This window comes from Pseudopipra pipra, chromosome 1 (genome assembly GCF_036250125.1).
Source record: "Pseudopipra pipra isolate bDixPip1 chromosome 1, bDixPip1.hap1, whole genome shotgun sequence".
NCBI classification, from domain to species: domain Eukaryota; kingdom Metazoa; phylum Chordata; class Aves; order Passeriformes; family Pipridae; genus Pseudopipra; species Pseudopipra pipra.
In genome coordinates this window covers 147,997,386-148,017,684 of record NC_087549.1, presented here as the reverse complement: position 1 = coordinate 148,017,684, position 20,299 = coordinate 147,997,386, and the positions used below count along the sequence as shown (strand labels likewise).

General features: G+C 40.2%; 1 protein-coding gene across 5 annotated transcripts in view; it reads left to right on the top strand.

Moving 5' to 3' along the window:
- Positions 1-20,299, top strand: part of DPP6 (dipeptidyl peptidase like 6) — a 549,686-nt gene that overhangs the window by 475,215 nt on the left and 54,172 nt on the right. For all 5 annotated transcript variants that reach the window (XM_064638400.1, XM_064638386.1, XM_064638369.1 and 2 more), the window contains exon 9: positions 19,746-19,900. In XM_064638400.1, the coding sequence (XP_064494470.1) occupies positions 19,746-19,900 (155 nt within the window). The remainder of the gene's footprint in view (positions 1-19,745; positions 19,901-20,299) is intronic.

Here is a 20,299-nt window from a genome sequence, read left to right as displayed (position 1 = left end):
CAGCATTCCTATCTGTGCTGCATGTGCTTGGCCTTGCATGAGGCATAGTAACCAACATGCTCAGATCCTGGTATTGGGAGTACAAGACTTGTTTTTCCACCAGTGTTTTGAGCTACCAGCTCTCCACTGGACCTCAGATCTTTGGAACATGAGGGATCTGGGTGTTGCAGTACATGGTATTTTTCAAATTGGGGCAAAGAAGTCCAGTGGTGACTGCAGTGTTGATAACAACCAGGACAGGGAGGTGATTCTACCTGGATTTTGCTCTGGATCAGGAGAACTGGAGAACTAGAGCAGATCATTAAAGTTATCAGGTTGTATACCAGCATTTTCTAGAAGATGAACCATCCAGGGACTATATCACCCTCAACACTCAATTAGTTGTTGCTATAAGTAACTACCATATGGTGTAGCTCCTGCACCAGCTGCTTTCCGGTCTTCAGTGGGTACGGGTCTAAGGGGAAACTATGCCACGGAGTTAATGGTAATTAGAAAAGTGGGGGGAAATAGCATTTTTTAAAGATGATATTTAAGCTTTTGGATGGTTAAGTAGTAAAATATAGGTGGCCAGGGGTGTGCTGGCTGCTGTGTGCCGACCTGGGGATGCCAGGTGCCTGCAAACCCCACACACGTGTGCACAGCAGCCAGCGTGACACAGCAGGGAGGGAATCCAGGAGGATGGCAGAAACCTTCAGTCCGCCCCAGGATGAGGACTGCAGCGACCAAGCAACACTGTAACGTGTAGGAGATGTTTTCCTTCAAATCCCTGGCAAATAACAGCAGGTGTTGCTCTGACCTTCACCCTGCTCTGACTCCCTGCAGCCTTTTCCCACATCCACTGGGATTTCTGAGAGGCTGCAGATGAGGTGATAGGTATCGAGCCAGGTTTCATTGCCCACCAGAACAGAGCCAGATACTGCACCAGAGATAAGAGTGAGGAATAAACCTGTGTGGTGATATCTGCTCAGGTCTGCAGCTTCCAGCAAGAGCAGCACCAACCACTTATGTGTTGCCCAGCTTCTTTACCTGCTTTCTACTCTTTCCATTGCAAACCGAGTTTCCTACTTTGAGAATTGTTTCCACAGCACAGCCAAGCCATGCAGAGCTGGATTTACTACCGTTCTTCCCGTTTCTTTTCTTCTAAAAGGATCACAGTCATTTCTGTGTTCACCTGTGTCAGCCTGTCATCCCAGTGCTGAATGATCACACTTGTAGCCAGCTTGTGCTCCCAGCTTGACAAGCTGCTGTTTGCATACAAGAAAATTATGATCAGAATATCTTTCTTCTTTCCTTTTTTTTTTTTTTGTTTTTGTGTGTTTGTTTGTTTTGTAGGGGGTTTTGTTTGTTTGTTTGTATTATATTTTTAATGACTTAAAGTTTATTGTGCCCTATTCTCCAAGTTCTCACGTGTCACTCTGCACTGGAAAAAAATATTCTGTTGTTTTGAGTCACATCAAACAGGACAGGAACACAAAATGCTGCTAAGAGCTAAATATTGTAATTTATTTATATTAATTTTAAATACTTCTTATTAGTGAATTCCTTAGTTATGGATTTTGAAGGGATGTCTTTTCACTTTTAAATGTTTTTTTTTCAGATTTTAATGAGAGTGTAAGCATCATATAGTACTAAAGCAAACTATCAAGTGCTCTGTGTTTTTATCCATAAAATTTCCTGGGATGTAGCTAAGTCCCCTAGATGGCCTTGCAGCTGTATTGGGTATATGGATGTAAGCTACACCAAGAAAAGATTTACTCTTCATCTCACCTGGCACTGATTGTACAGGGAAGGGTGACCACTGTGGTCTGTTGGGCAGAGTTCTTCAATTCCAAACTATTAGCTGAAAAATATTTCCCATAATTCACACAAATGTACCAGAAAATTAGGTGTAAAATTCACAATTACAATCTCATTTAGCATGTACAATACCCTGATTTATATGTTAGATTCAGATCAAAATTATAGAGTTAAGCAGAAGTTGATATCCCTAACAAATGTACATGTTCTTAAACTTTTTTGAGTTTTACTTCAAGACTTTTTTCCTTTTGAGTGTTTTCTTTAACTTACATAGTGCTGTATTCTTGCCTATAACCAATTAAGGCTTAAATCTGTGGTGCCTGGGCTGGGTAACAGAGAAAAATACCTTCTACTGAGACCTGGTATGGTTATATTCCAGCCTGAGAAATATCAACACTTTCTGAAAAATGCAGGAAAAAAGGTTTACATCATACTTTAGATCCAGACTATCTCTACATACTGATTGCAAATTGAAGTAGTAACAAATAGATTTTATTCTTTTTGAGTTTTCTCTGTAACACAATAATTTAAAATGTAGACTACAATTTTATTCCTTACTGTGGTTTACAAAAGCCTGATCTCTCATGGATCACCTTTTCTTCTGCATCTGTATTTCCTTTACAGGCGGAATCTTTTACTGTTTTCTGTTGTTGTTGTTATATATATATTCCTAATTTTTCTCTTTTTGTGTTTCATGCATTCTTTTTAAGCTGGTTTTAAATAAATTCAGACTTTTCTCTTTTTTTTTCCCAATTCCAATGAGGCAAGAAAAGCAACATAGACTAAAGAGGAGAGGTACTATCTAGGAAAGAAAGAGTTAAAACAGAAGGTCATGCAAATGCTTGTTGGCAAAAGGGAATAATTCCAGAGTGGTCCTCAAAACTTCATTAGAGATCAGAGAAACATGCAATATTACATTAACTGAAAGAAAAACTCTTATATTACAGGGTTTAATATCCTTAGAAATGTTGCAGAGTTTATTTGAAAAATAAACCCAACAAGCCTCTATTAAATTTATAGAGGAAATGGAAAGCAGAAAACTCAGAAGTCTGTAATTGCCACCTACAAATATGATAATTAGAGTGAATAAAAAGTAATGAAGGAGGAAATCAGAGACAGCTCACCTCCTTAGTAGGAAGGTGGAGGTTACATTGCCACCATGTGGTAAGACTATGTAGAGCTGGAGCAGCTACTTTCTCCATCAGGATTCGAGAGGAGAGCAGCAAACAGCCAGAAATCTGCATGATTTGCTGGAAAAAATATAGTATGCAAATAGCACCCTGATTGGAAAGAAGCAATGTGAGATGAAATCCTATTTTACTTTTGATTAGCGTGTGCAGTCGGTTCTTTGATGGTGTGTTTGTGCTGATTTTGACTTGAATTTTAATTCAAAATGCTGTTACATAAAATATTCAGTGGAAAAGTGAGCAGACTGCAGAAAAGAATAAGAAAAAAGGTTCTCTTTTGGAAATTATATCATTTAAAAGATTTTATGAGTACAGAAATTCATCATTCTGTTGCATGTCTTCTTGAAATTGTCTCCGAAGTTTCTGCATTAATTTTGATTTTTATCAAAATCTTTTCATAATTCTGGGATACTTCCTGGGATAATCCCCATTTCTATCACATTTAGAAACACGAGCCTTACTTTTTCACAAAGTACTTTTTAGAGCACACTCTATGGAAATATAACTGTTTTTTCAAAAGGGAAGTCTTAAAGTTCTGCCTGCGGCAGGATTTGGGATTCACAAAAGTGTGTCAACTTGTTCTTTCCCCCCTAACTTTAGCTCGTAATTCCTCATGACGTGACAACTGGTTGCTGTAGAAATTATTAGGATTCAAGAGCATGATTTTACAGTCTGAGTCGGATAAGCTTTCACAATCTCCTTTTTGATCAGATTAGTGCTGGCCTCTGAGATGACCCTCAGCCAAGGAGAGCCTCTCCTCCCAGGGTGGGGATTGCTGGTGGCCTCACTGGCTTTCCCTTCAGACAGCTCTGTCCTGCTCCACTGCAAGGTCTGTTTCCAGTCTTCACTGCAGCATTAACTGTTCTCTGGTCTCCACTGTGTTTAACATCCCTTGCAGGGGCTGTTTGGGTGTCAGTGTAACAAAGTGCTTGAACTTCGTGCTAAATACTAAATACAGTGGTTGCCTTTGTAAGAACAGCTCCCTTCCTTAGCACCCACACACTCATAGCTAAAATGCGAGAATAAGATTAAATGAGCTTCACAGATGATGCTCAGATGTATCTCTTGGTACAAGTCTAATTATGACCTACACCGAAGCAATTATTCTGTCTTGATCTTAATGCCTTTTGCAGGCACCAATTAATAAAATTTCCCATAATGTCCTGGTAGAACAGGAATTATTGCCATCTTTTTAGAAACAGGCAAACTGAGGCACAATTATTGACCTGGTTTTAGATGAGATGGGAGAAACTAGGACACAAAACTGAGGTGAGAGTCTCACCATAGACCCCAGAAACCAAATAAAATGCAGAACATTGTGTGAAACCCCAGATCTGGCTGTTTTCATCATATCCCTGGGATCACCTCCAGCACAGACCCCTGGCAAGTCCCCTTCAGTTTTGTGTCACATGATATGAGGGATGCACAGCTGGAGAGATGTGTCTGTGCAAGTCACTGTACAGGAAGGCTGGACTGGTCCCGAGTGATTTTGACAGGAGCAGGAGCCCCTCCAACCCATGGGGCACCCTATGAGCGGGAGGCAAACATCTGCTGTTAAAGCTGCCCCAGCTCTGTCAGACTGTTACTTCTGTTCTGGATTGTGAAGGGGCTGATGGACTCTTACCTGCCTTGCAAATCCCAGAAAACAGCAGCAAATCACTTCAGCCCTTCCCTTTTTGCACTTATGACTCACAAGCATTTGCCTCCTACATCAGTTTTGCTTTTGCTCAAAGTTGAATAATTGCCTTGTATTTGATTTAACAACAATAGCAGGGGAAAAAAATAACCACCAGTAGCTACTGCATAAGACTACATCAAAAGCAATTTTTTAAAGGAGGCTTTCATGATAGCTAGATTAAAGATTTGAGAAACTGGTAAGAAATAGAACTGAAGAAAAACAGCTCCTAAAAGCAAAACATTATGTTTTCATGGTATTGTAATTTTAAAATTGAAGGCAACAGTCTGAAAACAGACATAGAAATAAATCTTACTTGGTGGGAATTATCTGGAGATCATTGTATTTATTGCATTTATTTTGATTTTCTAGTCTCTGCCTCAGACTGTAGGCATGGAGATGACTTAAAAGATTCAGTATCTCATTTTAAAAATTAAACTTCACTTGATTATTGAACTGACCCAACCTAACCCTTAGACTGTTGTGTATTATTCTGGATATCACCAGCAGGTTAGAAATGGAGAGAATAGGACAGGAGGTGAGAGCTGTATCCCCAGCAGCTGAAGGATTTCAGATGTGATAGCTGAGGCTGTGCTGCCCCTTGGAGGCACAGCACAAAGTTGCATAAATACACGAGGAGGGAAAGGATTAATTATGGTGCTTTAAAATTATCTTGTTTTTTTCCTCTCCCTCCTCTCTACCCTTCTCTCCCCAACACCCTGTGAATTGCCTTGAGGCCTGTATGTGTGGGGGCTCTTGATAAGGGTCTAAAAACCTATAAGATGTAGCACGTGTTGCCCAGATTATATCATGTGTGACAACACCCTGGATAAATAATTTTCCAGCTAAATGTAGGTATTTTAGAATCCTTTCATGCTTCTCAACTCTTTTCTCTAATATTTGACATCTGATACAACTATGGATCTCTCAGCAGCTACTGAGGATATTTAATAGTGGTGGGATGGGAGGGTCAGGAGAAGGTTCAGGAAACTGATGTGATTGTTGTCCAGCACTACGGAGCAGGGAGTAGATTTGGAAATTTCCCTATAAATTTCCCCATCTCAGCAGGTCTGTCAGTGGAGCTGTGGATCTGGGTCATGGGCACTGCTGATAAACACCAGACCTGGAGCCACGGTGGGAGAAGTTGTCATCCTGCTTATATGGCTCCAGTGAGCACACTGAGATGAACAAGAAACTCACTTCTGCCACTCAGGAACTCGGGGGCCTTTTAAAACTCTCTCTGGGGAGTGACCCAGTTAAAATGTTATGTTGTTGGAGTAAGAACAACACAAGGCTGCTTATGGGACACCTTTATTTAAGAGCTGGCCTATGAATTTTGGGCATCTGATTTTGACCTTGTGAGTGAGACTAATTTGAACTGGATGCTGACCTGGCAAACAGCGAACCAGGAAAGCTTGTCACACATCAGGAATGTTTCAGCGCTTTTGTGGGATTTAAAATTATGCAAGACAGAATAATAAACCCAAAAAGGAGAAATGGTAACTTCAGTGGTGTTGTTCTGGCTCTGTTAGCAGAGAGCATGTGGTGCCAGGTGAGAGGTGGGAGTAGCAAGACAGAAATGCAGATGTAACAACAATTTTCTCCTGGTGTGAGCTGCCATTCGGAAGTGTTGTAGTACGTGATCTCCTAATTACCAAGGCCCGAGATTATCTTTAATGAGCAGATTTCTCAGCACAGCACAGCAGAATGGCACCTCAGCTGAAGGGAAGTTGCAGGAAGAGTGGAGAAGCTGAGAGGTCTGTTTTCCTCTGTCCCACTGAGTCTGCGAAAGGGCCACTGCAGAATCCGGTCATGGCACAGCTTCTTTCCCTGGGAGAGGAGGAAGGCAGCAACATGATAGATCTAGTCATGTTGCACAAAGCCCAGGCCTGTCCCTGACTAGTATTAGGATTAAAACTATCTGTTCCCCTCACAGAACTGATGCTCACTGCATGAATTATTTGCTTGGACTGTAGAAATTACAAATGCAACTCCACCAAGTGCTTGATGGTAAACACTAGATCACAAAACATTGGTTTAGGTTCCAGCAAAATAACTTTCCTGGGACATCCAGAGATGTTCCCTGACCTGTACTGTCCCATGATTGACCTGTTCTTCTCCTCTAGAAGAAAATACACATTTAAAAGCACAGCTGAAATACTGTTTAGAGGACAAACCAACTGTTTGCCTTCAACACAGGAGCTAAATTGGGTCTAAAGATGGAGAGTCACTTCTGCAGTCTGATTTACTTCATTTTAAGCTTTTAGTTTATCTTGGTGGAAAGGGTGCATATTTTGCTGACCACTTGAAAAAGGGAGGAAAGCATGAAATAGTTGCTTGACTGCACAGGAGTGGATTTGGCTCCTTCAAACACATCAGTCCTTATTGGGCAAGCATGACACTTACATTTCTTTATATCACACTGAGAAACAAGAACTGGATCGTTAGTAAGTATGTATCACTAGATACATTATTAATTCCAGTTATGAATTTGGACTTAAAACTGCATTAAACCATCTCTCTGAGTATATAGGACACAGAAAGATAATTTACAGTCAATTACCCAGACAGGTAGCTGTGTTTATAGCAGTATATCATGGTCCATTTTTCAGTTCAGGAATGTAGATCAGGAAAACATAAACCAGACATCCTGTTAGCCCTCCTTAAAGAAATGCTCTTCATACTAAGAAAAAATAATAAAAATATGTGTAATCATGATGTAACCATGCTTTGAGTATTTTCACATCCTGGTGGAATCCTGCTTAGCCTGATGAAGATGAAACCTCCCACCCAACGTGCCAGCAACATAATTGGGATTTATAGCTGCAGGCTCATGATCTTCAGGGGTTGGACGGAATGACAGAGAAATATCACTTGGAAGAAGACAGAAGAGTAATTTGCAGCCTCCCTCCCTGATGAAGCTTCCCACACACAAGTCTCTGTGCCCACAGGAGCAGGGCAGAACACCCACCTCAGGCACTGCCACAGCCCTGCGTCATCTAGTTCAGCCAGCCCAGAGCTGCTGGGTTTTCCAGGAGAAAAGTTACCAAGAAAAGATGAAAGTCATCCAGTGAAGTCATAGAAAGAAAGGACAATATGTATATTCAAATTGGCTCCTCTGAGTGCAAACCACATCCAAATACTCTCTGAATAACATGACTTAGAAAATTACTTTTTTTAGTGATAAACAGTAAATGGCAAAGAGTACAACTCACCATTTCTTGTCCTACCATTTCTGGTCCTACTCAGCAAGGGCAGTGGTATTTTCTTTGCAATTTGATAATGTTTACCATCTGAACATTTCGAGGCATTTCAAAACACACATTTCCTAGTCTGGTGGTGGGAAAGTACTCGACAGCTTGGTATGTCCTGTGCCCTGGCTGTGCCTAGTGCTCAACAGACACCCCACACAATCAGAGCCAGTTCCCAGAGAACTGCAGGAAATAGTGAAATATTGGTGAGCCATGACCTCGACACAGCAGCACTACTAATGTCATGGATGTCATGGTAAAAATATACTGGCAGAACAGGAGCTGCTGTAATGAGTCAGGGTTTTTTGGTTTTGGGGGTTTTGTTTTTATGTAGGAATTGTCCTCAATACTAAATAGGAAGTTTTTAAGGGTAGAGCAGGCTATGATGACCTTGGAAATAAAGATTAATCTACATTAGGTATTGTGAGCTGTTAGGTAGATAAAAATGGAGCCATCTCCATCCTGCCAATAAATGCAACAGATAAAGAAGGGAAAGGAGGTGGGTGGTTTTTTCCAAAGCCACCCTTAATCAGCAGAAAACAGCAGACAAAATTATCTTTGGTAGATGGGGATTTGTGGGGTATGGGTTACATTTATTATCTGGTAGGTTATAAGCTTTATTTTAATTTCCGGTATTTGCCTGCTACATCCTAAGGAACAATACGAGCTGGATCTACTGCATGTCATTTATAAGTCTGTGCATGTCATTTATATGGTAATGGGGGAGTTCCCCCTCATCCCCAGCGATTTCTGAAAAATTCTACATGCTGGTTCTCAGTATATTTAGCTTTATCCAGTGCAAATTAAAATGCACATTCATGATCTTTGAACAAAGCAGGGAAGTATAATTGGTAATTTGATCCTGTTCTGTACAACCCAATTCAAAGTAATACTTATAATTTGCAGTTAATTAATCGGGGCTTTTTTTCCTTAAAATTCTTAATTGCCTTTCTATGATATTCATTTTTAATAAGTTTTTTCCTACCACTTTTAGATTCAATTATACAGGCAATTTCATTTCACTGCTACTGCATGGCTCTGTGTGTTTGTTTATATGTACATTTCCATACATTTTGGTATATTTTTTTCAGAAATTTTTATATGCTGGTTTATGGATGGGGGTTTTGTCATCTGAAAACAAGAAGTTGAAAATAATGGAATCAATGTACAACTGTGAGAAACAAGGTACAACAGGGAATATAAAACTCACATCAACACAACAAAATTTTTAAAGAATTGTGACTCTCTGGAATTCCATTGCCACTATGAATAGCCAACATCATCTGATATTTAATTCACTACCCAATTAAAGCTCTCATTAGAAGACTAATTGTTGTGGCTTTAAAGTAAAACCAGTAATCACTAGAGACACAAACTTTGGACTCTCCAAGGAATTTAAAAGGGCCATAAATTCAAAAATAAAAATGTTAGTGAGTACAGACATATGTGGGGGTAGTACCAGTGATGAGAAACATGCCATGGACCAGATCTTCACTGGGCAGGGCACTGAGCACCCCGTGCCTGACCAAGCTCTCGTGAGCTTGCGCTGGGTGACACCACCTTGCATCCCCCACAGCCCCTTCAGCATCCTTGAAGGCCTTCAAACCCTTTGTGCCCTGCAAATGTGAATGGAAACACTCAAAGTAGTTTTTTTTCTGCTTCCTTCCACCTCAGTAGAAGGGGAGGTGTTTCTCTAGTTTGCCTGTCCTTGTCTGGGTGTGTGCTTATTGAGTTAACATAAGGGGCCTTTAAGTTGTAGTGGCAGAAATGTTGTTCGCTACAAATTGATTTGTGCTCTGCCAGCATTTCACAGAATCGTAGAATGGTTTGGATTGGAAGGGACACTTAAACCTCATCTGGTCCAACCTCCATGCAGTGAACAGGGATATCTTTAACCAGGTTAAGTTTCTCAGAGACCCATTCAAACTGACCATGAATGTTTCCAGGGATGAGGCATCCACTACCTCTCTGGGCAACCTGTGCCAGTGTTTCACCACCCTCACTGTAAAAAACTTCTTTTGTACATCTGATCTAAACCAATCCTCCTTCAGTTTAAAACCATTACCCCTTGTCCTTTCACAACAGGCCCTGCTAAAATGTTTGCCCCCATCTTTCCTATAGGCCCCCTTCAAGTATTGGAAGGCTGCAAAAAAGGTCTGTCCAGAGTCTTAAACTTACTACAGAAGAGTCTACAGCTCAAAAATATTAATAAAAAAAGGTATTTCCTGGTAGTAGGGATAAGAGAGATTTTGTTGGGTGGATGTTATCCTGCAGAAATGCTTGTCTTTTCTTTATGCTTTCCTGAGTCCATAGTGGAGGACCTTCAAGACACATACCTAGGAAGAACAGAATTCTGTTCAACATGCAAGTGCCACCACTCTGACAAACACAGTCAAACCCCCTGATTCATCAGTGGCATAACCTGATTACATACCATTACCTTCATTAATAATAAATGTTCCTGTTATTTGATAAGAGCATTTTTTCTGAAATATTGCTGTAAGCTAATTTGAATTCTGGTTTTATCCTGCTCTCTTTTTTTATTATTCCTGGGTGACTCTATTGATCTCAGTAATTCCTCTGATTATTCAGTGCTGTAAAATCAGATTCATCCTCTGAGTCATTATTGAGCTAAATCTCTCTGTTAGCCAGATCCTGAATCACTGTTCAGGTTGAAACCTCTGGGAATAATGCCATAGCAGGGCAATATATACTCAAAGTGGTTTTTTAATGGCTGTTCAATGACTGTAGCAGTTTAAACCAGGTAAGGAATTTGGAGCTGAACTAAATTCAGTTAGTGTGCTCCAGTTCCCATTTCATAAAGCAGGGCTGTGTTTTGCAATATTAACTGACGTTTATTAGCACGCAGGCTGGATGACTATCAGGTGCTGCTCAGGGTGAATAAATCATGCAAGCAATTCACATGAAAAGACAGCTTGTGCAAGTGCTGATAAAAGTCCATGGGGTTGAAGAATCAAGTTCTTTAATAGCAATGTCAAGCTGTTCAGTTCTTCTTATCTCTCATATTTCTTTATGAAACATTAAAAGAGATTGCTTTTGGGCACTTGTGTTCTTGAACTATTGCAATCGTCTAATGAATTTTTGATAGTAAAATTCAGAGGGTTTTGTGATCACTAACTTTCTTGATATGTCTGTAGCTGTTGAAATGGATCCCCTGTGCCAAAGTTGGCTGTCCATCTTCCTTTTGTCATAAACCCCATAGATTAGTTAGGAAGAACCTGTAACTTCTGATTTAAAGGAAAGGTGAAGTGGAAGCTTCTTGAGCAGGTTTGAATAGGGTAATATTCAGCATATAATGAAAGCCTTGATTTGTCTCACTGCATTGCACAGATAAGCAAATTGTATTTCCAGCCGTAGCAACCTGTTAAGTGGCAGTGGGGAATAAAGAAAGAAGAAAAGATTTGACTATAAGGACCCCTACTGCATTTTGGCAATGTGAATTCTGTCTCGTGGAGGTCCTTAGCAATTGGGAAGGCACAATACAACTTTGCAAATGAGCATTTACCCACATCAGTGAGCTACAGTGCAAATCACCCAGAAGACTTTTCCCAGGAAAGGTTTCTACAGATTTAGTGCCTCTAGTTAGTGCCTCTAGTTAGCAGGCTTTCAATGGAGAGCTGACAACACGCTGTGGGTTGGTGTTTATGCCAGGTGATGGAAAAATACATTTTTATTATTCATTAGCGGCATACATCAGTCTGCCACTGCAGATGGGTTTCCTAGATGCATTTGCTCTTTGGAGAAGAAACAGGAATAGATAATGACATGATCTCTAATATTTCTACTTTCATAATTCAGTCCCCATTTTCATTATTACATCTGGACATCCTGACAGATCACAGCCTTGGCGCCGTTGATGAAATGTCTGCGTGTCAGTCTAGCCAGCGTGGTCCAAGATGTTGTTACTGAGACTGACTGACTCACACTACCAAAACAGGACACCTGCTGATTGTTAGGAGCTGTTGTGAGTGTTAATCATTAATGCTTTTGAAAGCAAACAGCTAAGGATTCTTAAGGATGCTGCACAGGGAAGGAAAAGTGAGAAGCGCTGAGAAAGTAACTTCTGAAAAGAGCAGAGGGAGGATGTGGAGGCAGCTCAATTTTTTTCTGGTGTGTTTGTCCAAAGAGGACAGCTTTTACTGCAAAGCAGGCCCCAAAATACTGATGTGCCAATAGGATAGTATGGCTTTGTGTGTGACGTATGGTAATCCCACCTGCCTGCCGTGATTGCTCTGGAGGGTTTGTTAAACCTCCTGAGGAGTTGCTCACGGCTCCTGATGGAGACCCAGGGTCCATGTGAGACCTGAGGGACAGCTCCTCTATGTGGCTTTTTCCAGTGAGATTTGCAGAGTTGAGTGTGCTCATTGTGTCATGATGTAAAGATGGCCTGGAGGAGCCTCTCTGGCCATTTCCAGATAGCTAAATTCTTCTCTCATTTTGTGAGAATCCACGTGCACTTCTCAGATGACATCTCATGCTTGTGTGTATCTATTTTGCTAGGTGAGGGGTTTTTTTCCAACAAATCCATTTGTATTAATAAAGGGAGATTTTAAACATTCATTATTTTTTAGTTATTACAGTCAGAGCCTGGCCTCCTGCATGTATTCTGTAGGAGCTGTAGAGATGTAGATCCTGCTACATCTGCTGAGGATCAGGCTGGTGTTCAGTAACACCAGCTTTTGAAGCCCCCAAGCACTCAGATAGCAAAGAAAGTCTGGTAGCTACTTGCCAATAATCTTGTAAACAACACTCCAATGCCCTGACTCATATAACAACTACAGGATCCTTTAGTGTTGTAAACACAACAAATTAGAAGAATCAATGGATCTGAGGGGGAAAAAAAATTTAAAAAAACCCGAAACCACAATCATTAAACTAGCAGTTTCAAAGGGGGACAAAATTAGTATTCTCAGAAAGTCTTTTCTGTCAGGAGTTGCCTTCCTAACATGATCTCATCCTGCTTCTTGGGGATAGATGTCCTAACAATTGTCCTAGAGAAACAGTGGTGGTTATTGCTGGTGGTTGGGACTACAGATGAGGAGCCCAGGTTGGAGTGGTCAGGATTCAGCCAGGCTGAACATCAGTTGTCTCTGATGTGCACACTCTGGTTTTGCTGGACATTTTCTCTTCATCCCCATGTTCCCTCACGGGTCCTTGCCAGGTATCAGTGAGCAACAGTGACATGTCTTTTGCCGGAGCACAGCTGCTTGTGGTGTTGTCACACAGAGCCACCTTCAACAGAGGTGAACCATGACCCATTAGTGTTCACATTTCATGAGGTTTGCCTGTTTGCTGAGCTTGGCCTTGGCTCGAGCCACCCAGCAGCTCTGGGGCCCACATAAGGGATGTGGAGGTAAGATGTGACCTTGCTGACCATGCAGAACACATGAAGAGTCCCATGGGGTTGTCCTCAGTGCCCAGCATGAACCACCCGGCTAAAATGAGCTTCTCTCCAGGCCCTCAGCATCAGGCCACAGGGAGACAAAAGCGGTGGCCAAACCCTCTCCTGCTGTCTCAAAATGATGTTCTGCAGGAGCAAGGGGCTGCAAGACTGCATGAGGAGAAAACAACATGTGTTCAAGCAATTAAACCACATGACTAAGGGGAAATAATGACACTTGCAGCCCACACCTGTCCCGTTCTTGAGGAGATGCAGAACTCCTGGGCTCCTTTCCCTGAGACGAGGGGCTGCCACCTTCTTGTGGCTGCCAAACATGTGGGAGCTCCTTGCCTGCATCTGTTTGGCTCTGTGGCTGCACAATGCTGCTGCTGTCTGGTTGTGAGATTTTGGATCAAGGATTCGGTGTTTATAAAGTGCTCTCTGAAGCATGTCCTCAAAAACACCGTGAAAGCGAGTAATAGTTTACTCTTCATAAGCTTCTTGCCTGTCAGTGGCAGAGGAGACTGTGTGTTCCAAGTAGGAATAAAGGAACACGAGGTCAGTGTTGCAACTCGTTTTTCTTAAGGATCTCTTGGACAATGCCATAAGCACCTTGAGAATGGTTGTTTTTTGCATACGGGAACTGTGGGACTGGGCTAAGCCTGGAGTTTGTGCTCAGCCAAAAAATTAAATTTTTCTTCAAAAGGTTGTTGAATTGTTCAGCACCCCTGCAAAACTGTGGTTTTTTTCCACCTGACTCAATTAGACAACTGTGAAAGAGGATTAATTGCTCTGAAATCAATAGCGCTGCAAGGCTGTTGCTGACATCAGCACAAAATAATGTCAACACAGGAAAATGTAAATTGGATATAGTAATATAAAACAGTTTTATACTATTTGCATACACATAGCTACTTTAACACTCATTTTATACCTATTACAATGATTTAATGGAAGTCAGTGTAGACTTATACAGAGAGAAAAATTTTATTGTATATGAATGAAAGATGGCATGGTGGTCTTCTGCAGCCATCCCTGAAACACGGGTCAGTGAAGGCCAATGTGAACAATAAGTTTTCCCTAACTGGCTAAAAATACTTGCTTTCAAACTGTACAATAGCAATTGATTCAGATGTGTGGTTGGTGCTTTGAGATGATCTAGTAATTGATTTTAAAACAGATGGCACCTGTCAAATAAGCATTTGTATTTATTTGATGTTTCTATGACAACCCTTGGGGTTTTGCTATCTCAGAAGTCTTTGTTTTCTCTTTTCCTAGACCCCCTTTCTGTTCTCTGATCTCTCTTCCTCTCATGTTCTTTTGATGCGTCCTACTGACAGTTTCTTTTGAGCTTTCTTTCCTAATGTAAGCCATGGCCTTTATGTTAGGCTTTAATTTTGCTTTGCTTGAAATTCCTTTTTATTAACAGTTTTAATAAAACAGCAAAATATCCTCAACACACCAAATACTTCATGATCTGAGCATCAGCTACAATGCATCACACAAACAAAACCATTGATTACGCTCCCCAGAATTGCCATATTTTACCACATCAGCAATTAATAATATTGAAGGGGAAGTTCCCTCTGTCAGGCAAAATACTTACATAATACTTGGTGTAAAAATTATAATATTCTGAATTAATCAGACTATTGAGAGAAAATTAGATATGTTTGTGTTTGTGTGTATGCACGTATCTATATCTACTCGGAGGAGAATCAAACTGTTTATTATCTGTCTTTGTATTCTGTGGGTACAACATTCATAATATTGTTTTGATTTTCTACTTAAGAAGAAAATGCAACACTCAGAACAAGAAGAGGATTTTGATTGTATGAGCCAAATTGGTTTAAGTGTGGCATGTGGATGTGGCATTTGGGAATATGGTTTAGTGGTGAACACAGTGGTTAACAGTTGAACCTGATGGTCTTAGAGGCCTTTTCCAACACAAACAATTCTATCATTTAATGGTTGAAATTTCCTAAGTGCCTCTGTCCATTGCACCCTTATTTTGGACTCGAGGTACAGGAAGCCTCAACTTTTCTAGCTACACATAAATAAGCCTTTCTGCTCAGTCTGCAAAGATGCCTCCTCAGCTGTTAGAAATGGAAGTTACCTTTCTGAAGTCAGTGACAAGCAGTTGTTAACTGCAGCCCATCTGTGTAAACACAAGGTGTTTCACCAGAAGTGGGCATGACATTCAGATCTCTAGAAGATGACAGAAAAGCAAATATAATTTTTTCACTTGAAAATTATTTCTTTTTCTCAATCTTTCCTCCTGATATCATCTTTACTCTTTTTTTTTTTTCTAAAGGTGGTAGAAAAGGGTTGCAATGGTACCTGTCATAGGACTGGTCTGTCCAAGTATTATTGTCTTCTTGTGCATGTCTTTTTTTTTTTAACTCACACTTGGAAATTACAAGTTATTTGTGTCAACTTGAAAAATTAGAAGAAACCTCTAAGCTACCAATGGATTTCTCAGTCAATCATTGGTGAGGGCTGTATCTTTTCCCAAACAGCAAGCCAGAACTTTACCACCCTCAGCAGAAAGGCAAAATTCACCAATATGACTCAGAATGTGCACAAAGGCTGCAGAACCAGTTGAATTTTTAGAAATGCATGAAGAAATCCCCTTGGTCATGGCATTTACATGTGCTTATTAATAAGGAGGAGCTCTGCCAGTCTGGAACTCTGTGCAAGCCTGGGAAGTGGATTTGTCATGGAAATGGCTGTAGAAATACTGCAATGGCAGGTTATGGTTCAGAACATTAAAACCACCTGTGTGGATTTCCAAATGTGGGGAATACAACAGGTTTTTCCAGAACCTGCTGTTTGCCACTGAAGTTGCAGAAGATAAAGCCCTGGTGCTTTTCCCTATGTTGAGTTTGTAAGAGAATTCAGAGGTCTGGATGCACTTCAGTGGGACAGTTCAATTTTTAGACAGAGATGGACATGATAACAAAAAGTGTCTGAGCTCTATGGCTAAACCTCTGCTAAAAGTATCAAAAGGAATAGCAAAATCCACTTGTGAAGATTCTTGCAGGATGGATATTGTCCATGGAGGAATGAACCATATGATTTTTTGAAGTCTCTTCCAGATCCATTTCATATGATTCCTTGAGAAGTTTGCTACCTCAAGTAAGATACAAGTCTCCCATTTCATTGATCTTGCAAGTACTGCTGGAATTAACTTGCATCTGAAACAAGCAGATGGCTCCTTACATTTTATACACATGCTGGGCTAGTTTTTGATGACCCACCTAGTAGAAACATCCATGCAATTTCTCATCCACTGTACAGTCCTTCCAGGGATTGACCATATGGTGTGACCACCAAATGCTATCTCCAATTCTAGATTCACCACATCTTGTTACTTGGCAGCTGAGAAACACAGCAAGGGACTTCTCATTCTGCTTCCTGATGGTGAGCAAGACAGTATCTATCAGGAAACACATTCTTCAGAAGAGATGGCATTCCCACTTCAGGCAGCCTGGTTTGCTCTGGATGCCGCTCAGGTCTTGATTCCAAAGACAACCACCCACGAGATGCACTGACCTTTAAAAAAAAGTTAAAAAAAAAGAGCAGCAACCTTTAAATCTGCTCGAGAAAAATTCCTCTCATCACACCTCAGTTGTTGCTTCCAGTTTCTTTTCTCATCCAGTGATACTGTAGTCTCTAAGATGGATATATACCAAGCTGTCACTGAAGATACTCCAACCTAGGACATCAAATGCTCTTCCTGAGGGTCTGTTAACTTAGAAGACTCTTTGTTTCACACAGCTTTGAAATGATTGTTCAATTGAGTCTTATTCAGCTTAAAAAAGGTTTAAATACACAAGCATTTCAGTCCCCACCAAAGAGTCATTACTTATAAGCAAGATCATCCAGCTGTTTCAGAGTGATTCAATACTGAATATGCTAACATGGAATAAGCACTGACTTGCCTCAGCCCCTGTGCTTGAACCCAGCCAGCATGTCTGAACAGCCCCTGTTCAGTTAGGGCAACCACACACTTTATTCTCACTATTTTTGGGTTTGCATGCCCTGGTGTGGCTGGCAAGCAAAGCACAGAGCCACCAGCATCTGACTGTGAGGGATCTCAGCAGCTTGCTCACAACATCCCGACATCATGTAGCACTCAGTGACTGCAAGGATTGGGGAAGAGAGCAAAGGTTTTGATCAGTTATCACTTTATACTCTTAGTCAGGAGGTCATGGGCTGTATGTATAGGGGGGCTTTGGTGTTTAAAGAAAACCTGTTTTTTCATAAATGTGAGGCAGGTTCTGAACTAACTTTAGAAAGACCCAGGAGTGTTGATTGCAAGTGATTTTCTGAGCACGTGTGTCATGGATTAAGAAAATGCAAGGAATAGAGTGTCCCCAAGAACAAATGGGCTGCAAATTATGCTTTACTTTTAGATGAAACTTTCTGGTACTAATCCATTTTATATTTCATGAGAATGTTCCCTGGTTTGCTAAAACTAACTGATCTCTCTAATAACAGCAAGGTCCTGGCTTTGTTTCAAGGCAAAGGTTCACTCAATTAAATCTCATTAACAGAGGACCACAAAACCTGCACTAAAACCTTTCTGGATGTGTGACCTTCAGCAAAACTGCTTCGTTAAGTCTGAGATCCTGCAGAAAATGTTTGCTGAATAAAGTCATTCCTAATTAATGTTAAAATGTCAAGGATTCATGTGCCATCCATCTTTACTCCTTTTCCTTTACACTCTTAATTATCTCCTTAATGGGCAACCAATATAAAAGTCAAAAGCAGCATCTTTTAAATGTACATAGAACAGGTGGGACAATACAGTAAAGCAAATTTGCCAGATGTGCTTTCCCATGCAACATTTGTGACTTCCTAAATATGCTTCCAAAACCCCACTTACATGTTGCCATTAAGCACTGATTAACTAATTAGTTATTTGTAAAATGCAGAAGTGTCAAGGATGATTTCCCCTTGTACTCTGTTTGATGTTACCTTGAGTTTTATCTCAAGCCATATGCAAGTCTGGATTAACAAAGTGTTTATTTGCTCTGTGATGAATGTAATTGTCTATTCTCCAAGGATTGCTCACGCAATTTTTTTTTTAAAAATAAAAGACTCATTAGTGAGTTTCTGGTCTTCAGACTAGAGGGGTGTCCTGGTTAGGCTGGGGGTTCATCACAGAGTGGTGTACAAACCTGGTGGGTCTAAACTTGGAAAACCCTCAGTCGTTTTTCCAATGGCCAGTGATGACAGCAGACGTTGGAGCTGCTTGGACCTGTGTAGCAGGACTTCATGGTGAAGGCTTAGAAACACTCTGCAGCCTCTTTAATTTTTATTCTCACATTAAAGTAATGGGACCCATCTTCCTGCCCATCAATCTGTACAGCATATGCAAGCCCTTCTGGTGGTTTAAATAGGAATGACTCACATGATATTAAGCCTCTTAACGAAAATGGATTACATTATCGCCTTTCACAAAATGAGAGGTTTAAAAAGCCAAGTTAGTGTCTTCCAAATGTCAGTAACTGGAGACACTTTGGACAAAGAGTGAATTTTTATAGCTTTTCTGGAGATCTGTAAGATGAACTCATCTTTACAATGAAGAATATTAAATTATAAGAAAAGTATTAGAAATCAGAAGTTCTTTGAGTTTAATGAGAACTAGGTTCTGCCAGTATTCAAAATAATTTCTTATGATGGCAATATTGTTTCCTCCTTAAATACTTGAACTCTGACACATTTTATGGGCATCTTTCTGAGTACCTTTTAACAGCAACATCATTACTGAAATCTCGAAAAAAAACTATAATCTCAAAATTCAGTGGTAAAAAGGATCAGGATCTGACTTTGGCTACTTATGGAAAATTGCTTTGCAAAAGTATTTTAAAAAGTGAAATAGGAATAAAAGCCAAGATGGTATTCAAGCCACAGACTCTAAAGCCTGGTATCCTGTAAAGAAGCCTTTTCTGAGTATTAAAAAATCGCTATATTTGTTTATTCCCAACTGGCAACAGAACTTTGGAATATTTAAATTGTTGCTGAAGCACTTGTATCTAAGCATAATCTAAGCTGTTTGAATTGATTGATAGGTGTCTAGTATGACATTGTGAACACGTATCCATGTGCAGGACACATAGCAGGAGTAGCAGGGCCTTTTATGCTGTCATGAATACGTGCACTAATACGAATAATTTGATGTTTCTTCAGCAAGGTAATTATGTTTAATAGCCTATAAATACAGAGTAATTGTTATCAATTGTGTTCATTTGTGTATATTTGATGAGTATTTTTAATTGATATTCCTGTGGCATCCTCCCTGTGCTGTGATTAGACTGGGATTTTCATATCTATGCTGTTTCATTTATTGCTAACTAGTAATTTACCTCTAATAGCGTTTTTTTCTGTTCTCTTCTTTTTTTTTTTTTTTTTTTTTTTTTAATTAGAGGAAATCTTGAAGACTCACATTGCTCACTGGTGGTCTCCTGATGGCACCAGGTTAGCATATGCAACAATTAATGCCTCCAGAGTCCCCACCATGGAGATCCCAATATACGCCGGCAACCCTTACCCTTCTGTTAAAACGTATCATTATCCAAAGGTAAGGGAAAATAAAATAATCAGTCCTATTGCTCTATCAGAAATAAATTATTTTTTCTTTCCAGTAGGCTCAGGCAGGGGACTGCATAATAGTGCACACTGATAAGCAATGAAAATAAACAGATCTAAGGGAATGTCAGCTGCTCCCTGGTGAATGTGGTCTCCATTACTCTTTAGCTGCATTTGTAAAATTGTGGTTTTCTGATTCGATGAGTAATTCTAAATATAATGAAAATAAAATTTAAAAATCCTTGCTTTTTACACCTAAAAAAAAAAAGCAACTGTGTTTCCATGCTAGGATGGGGTTGCTGATGTCTGAGAGTTTGGAATTTCCATATTTATATATATTTCTATATTTAGATAAATTGCTATATTTAGAGACAGATAGATGGCTAGATAC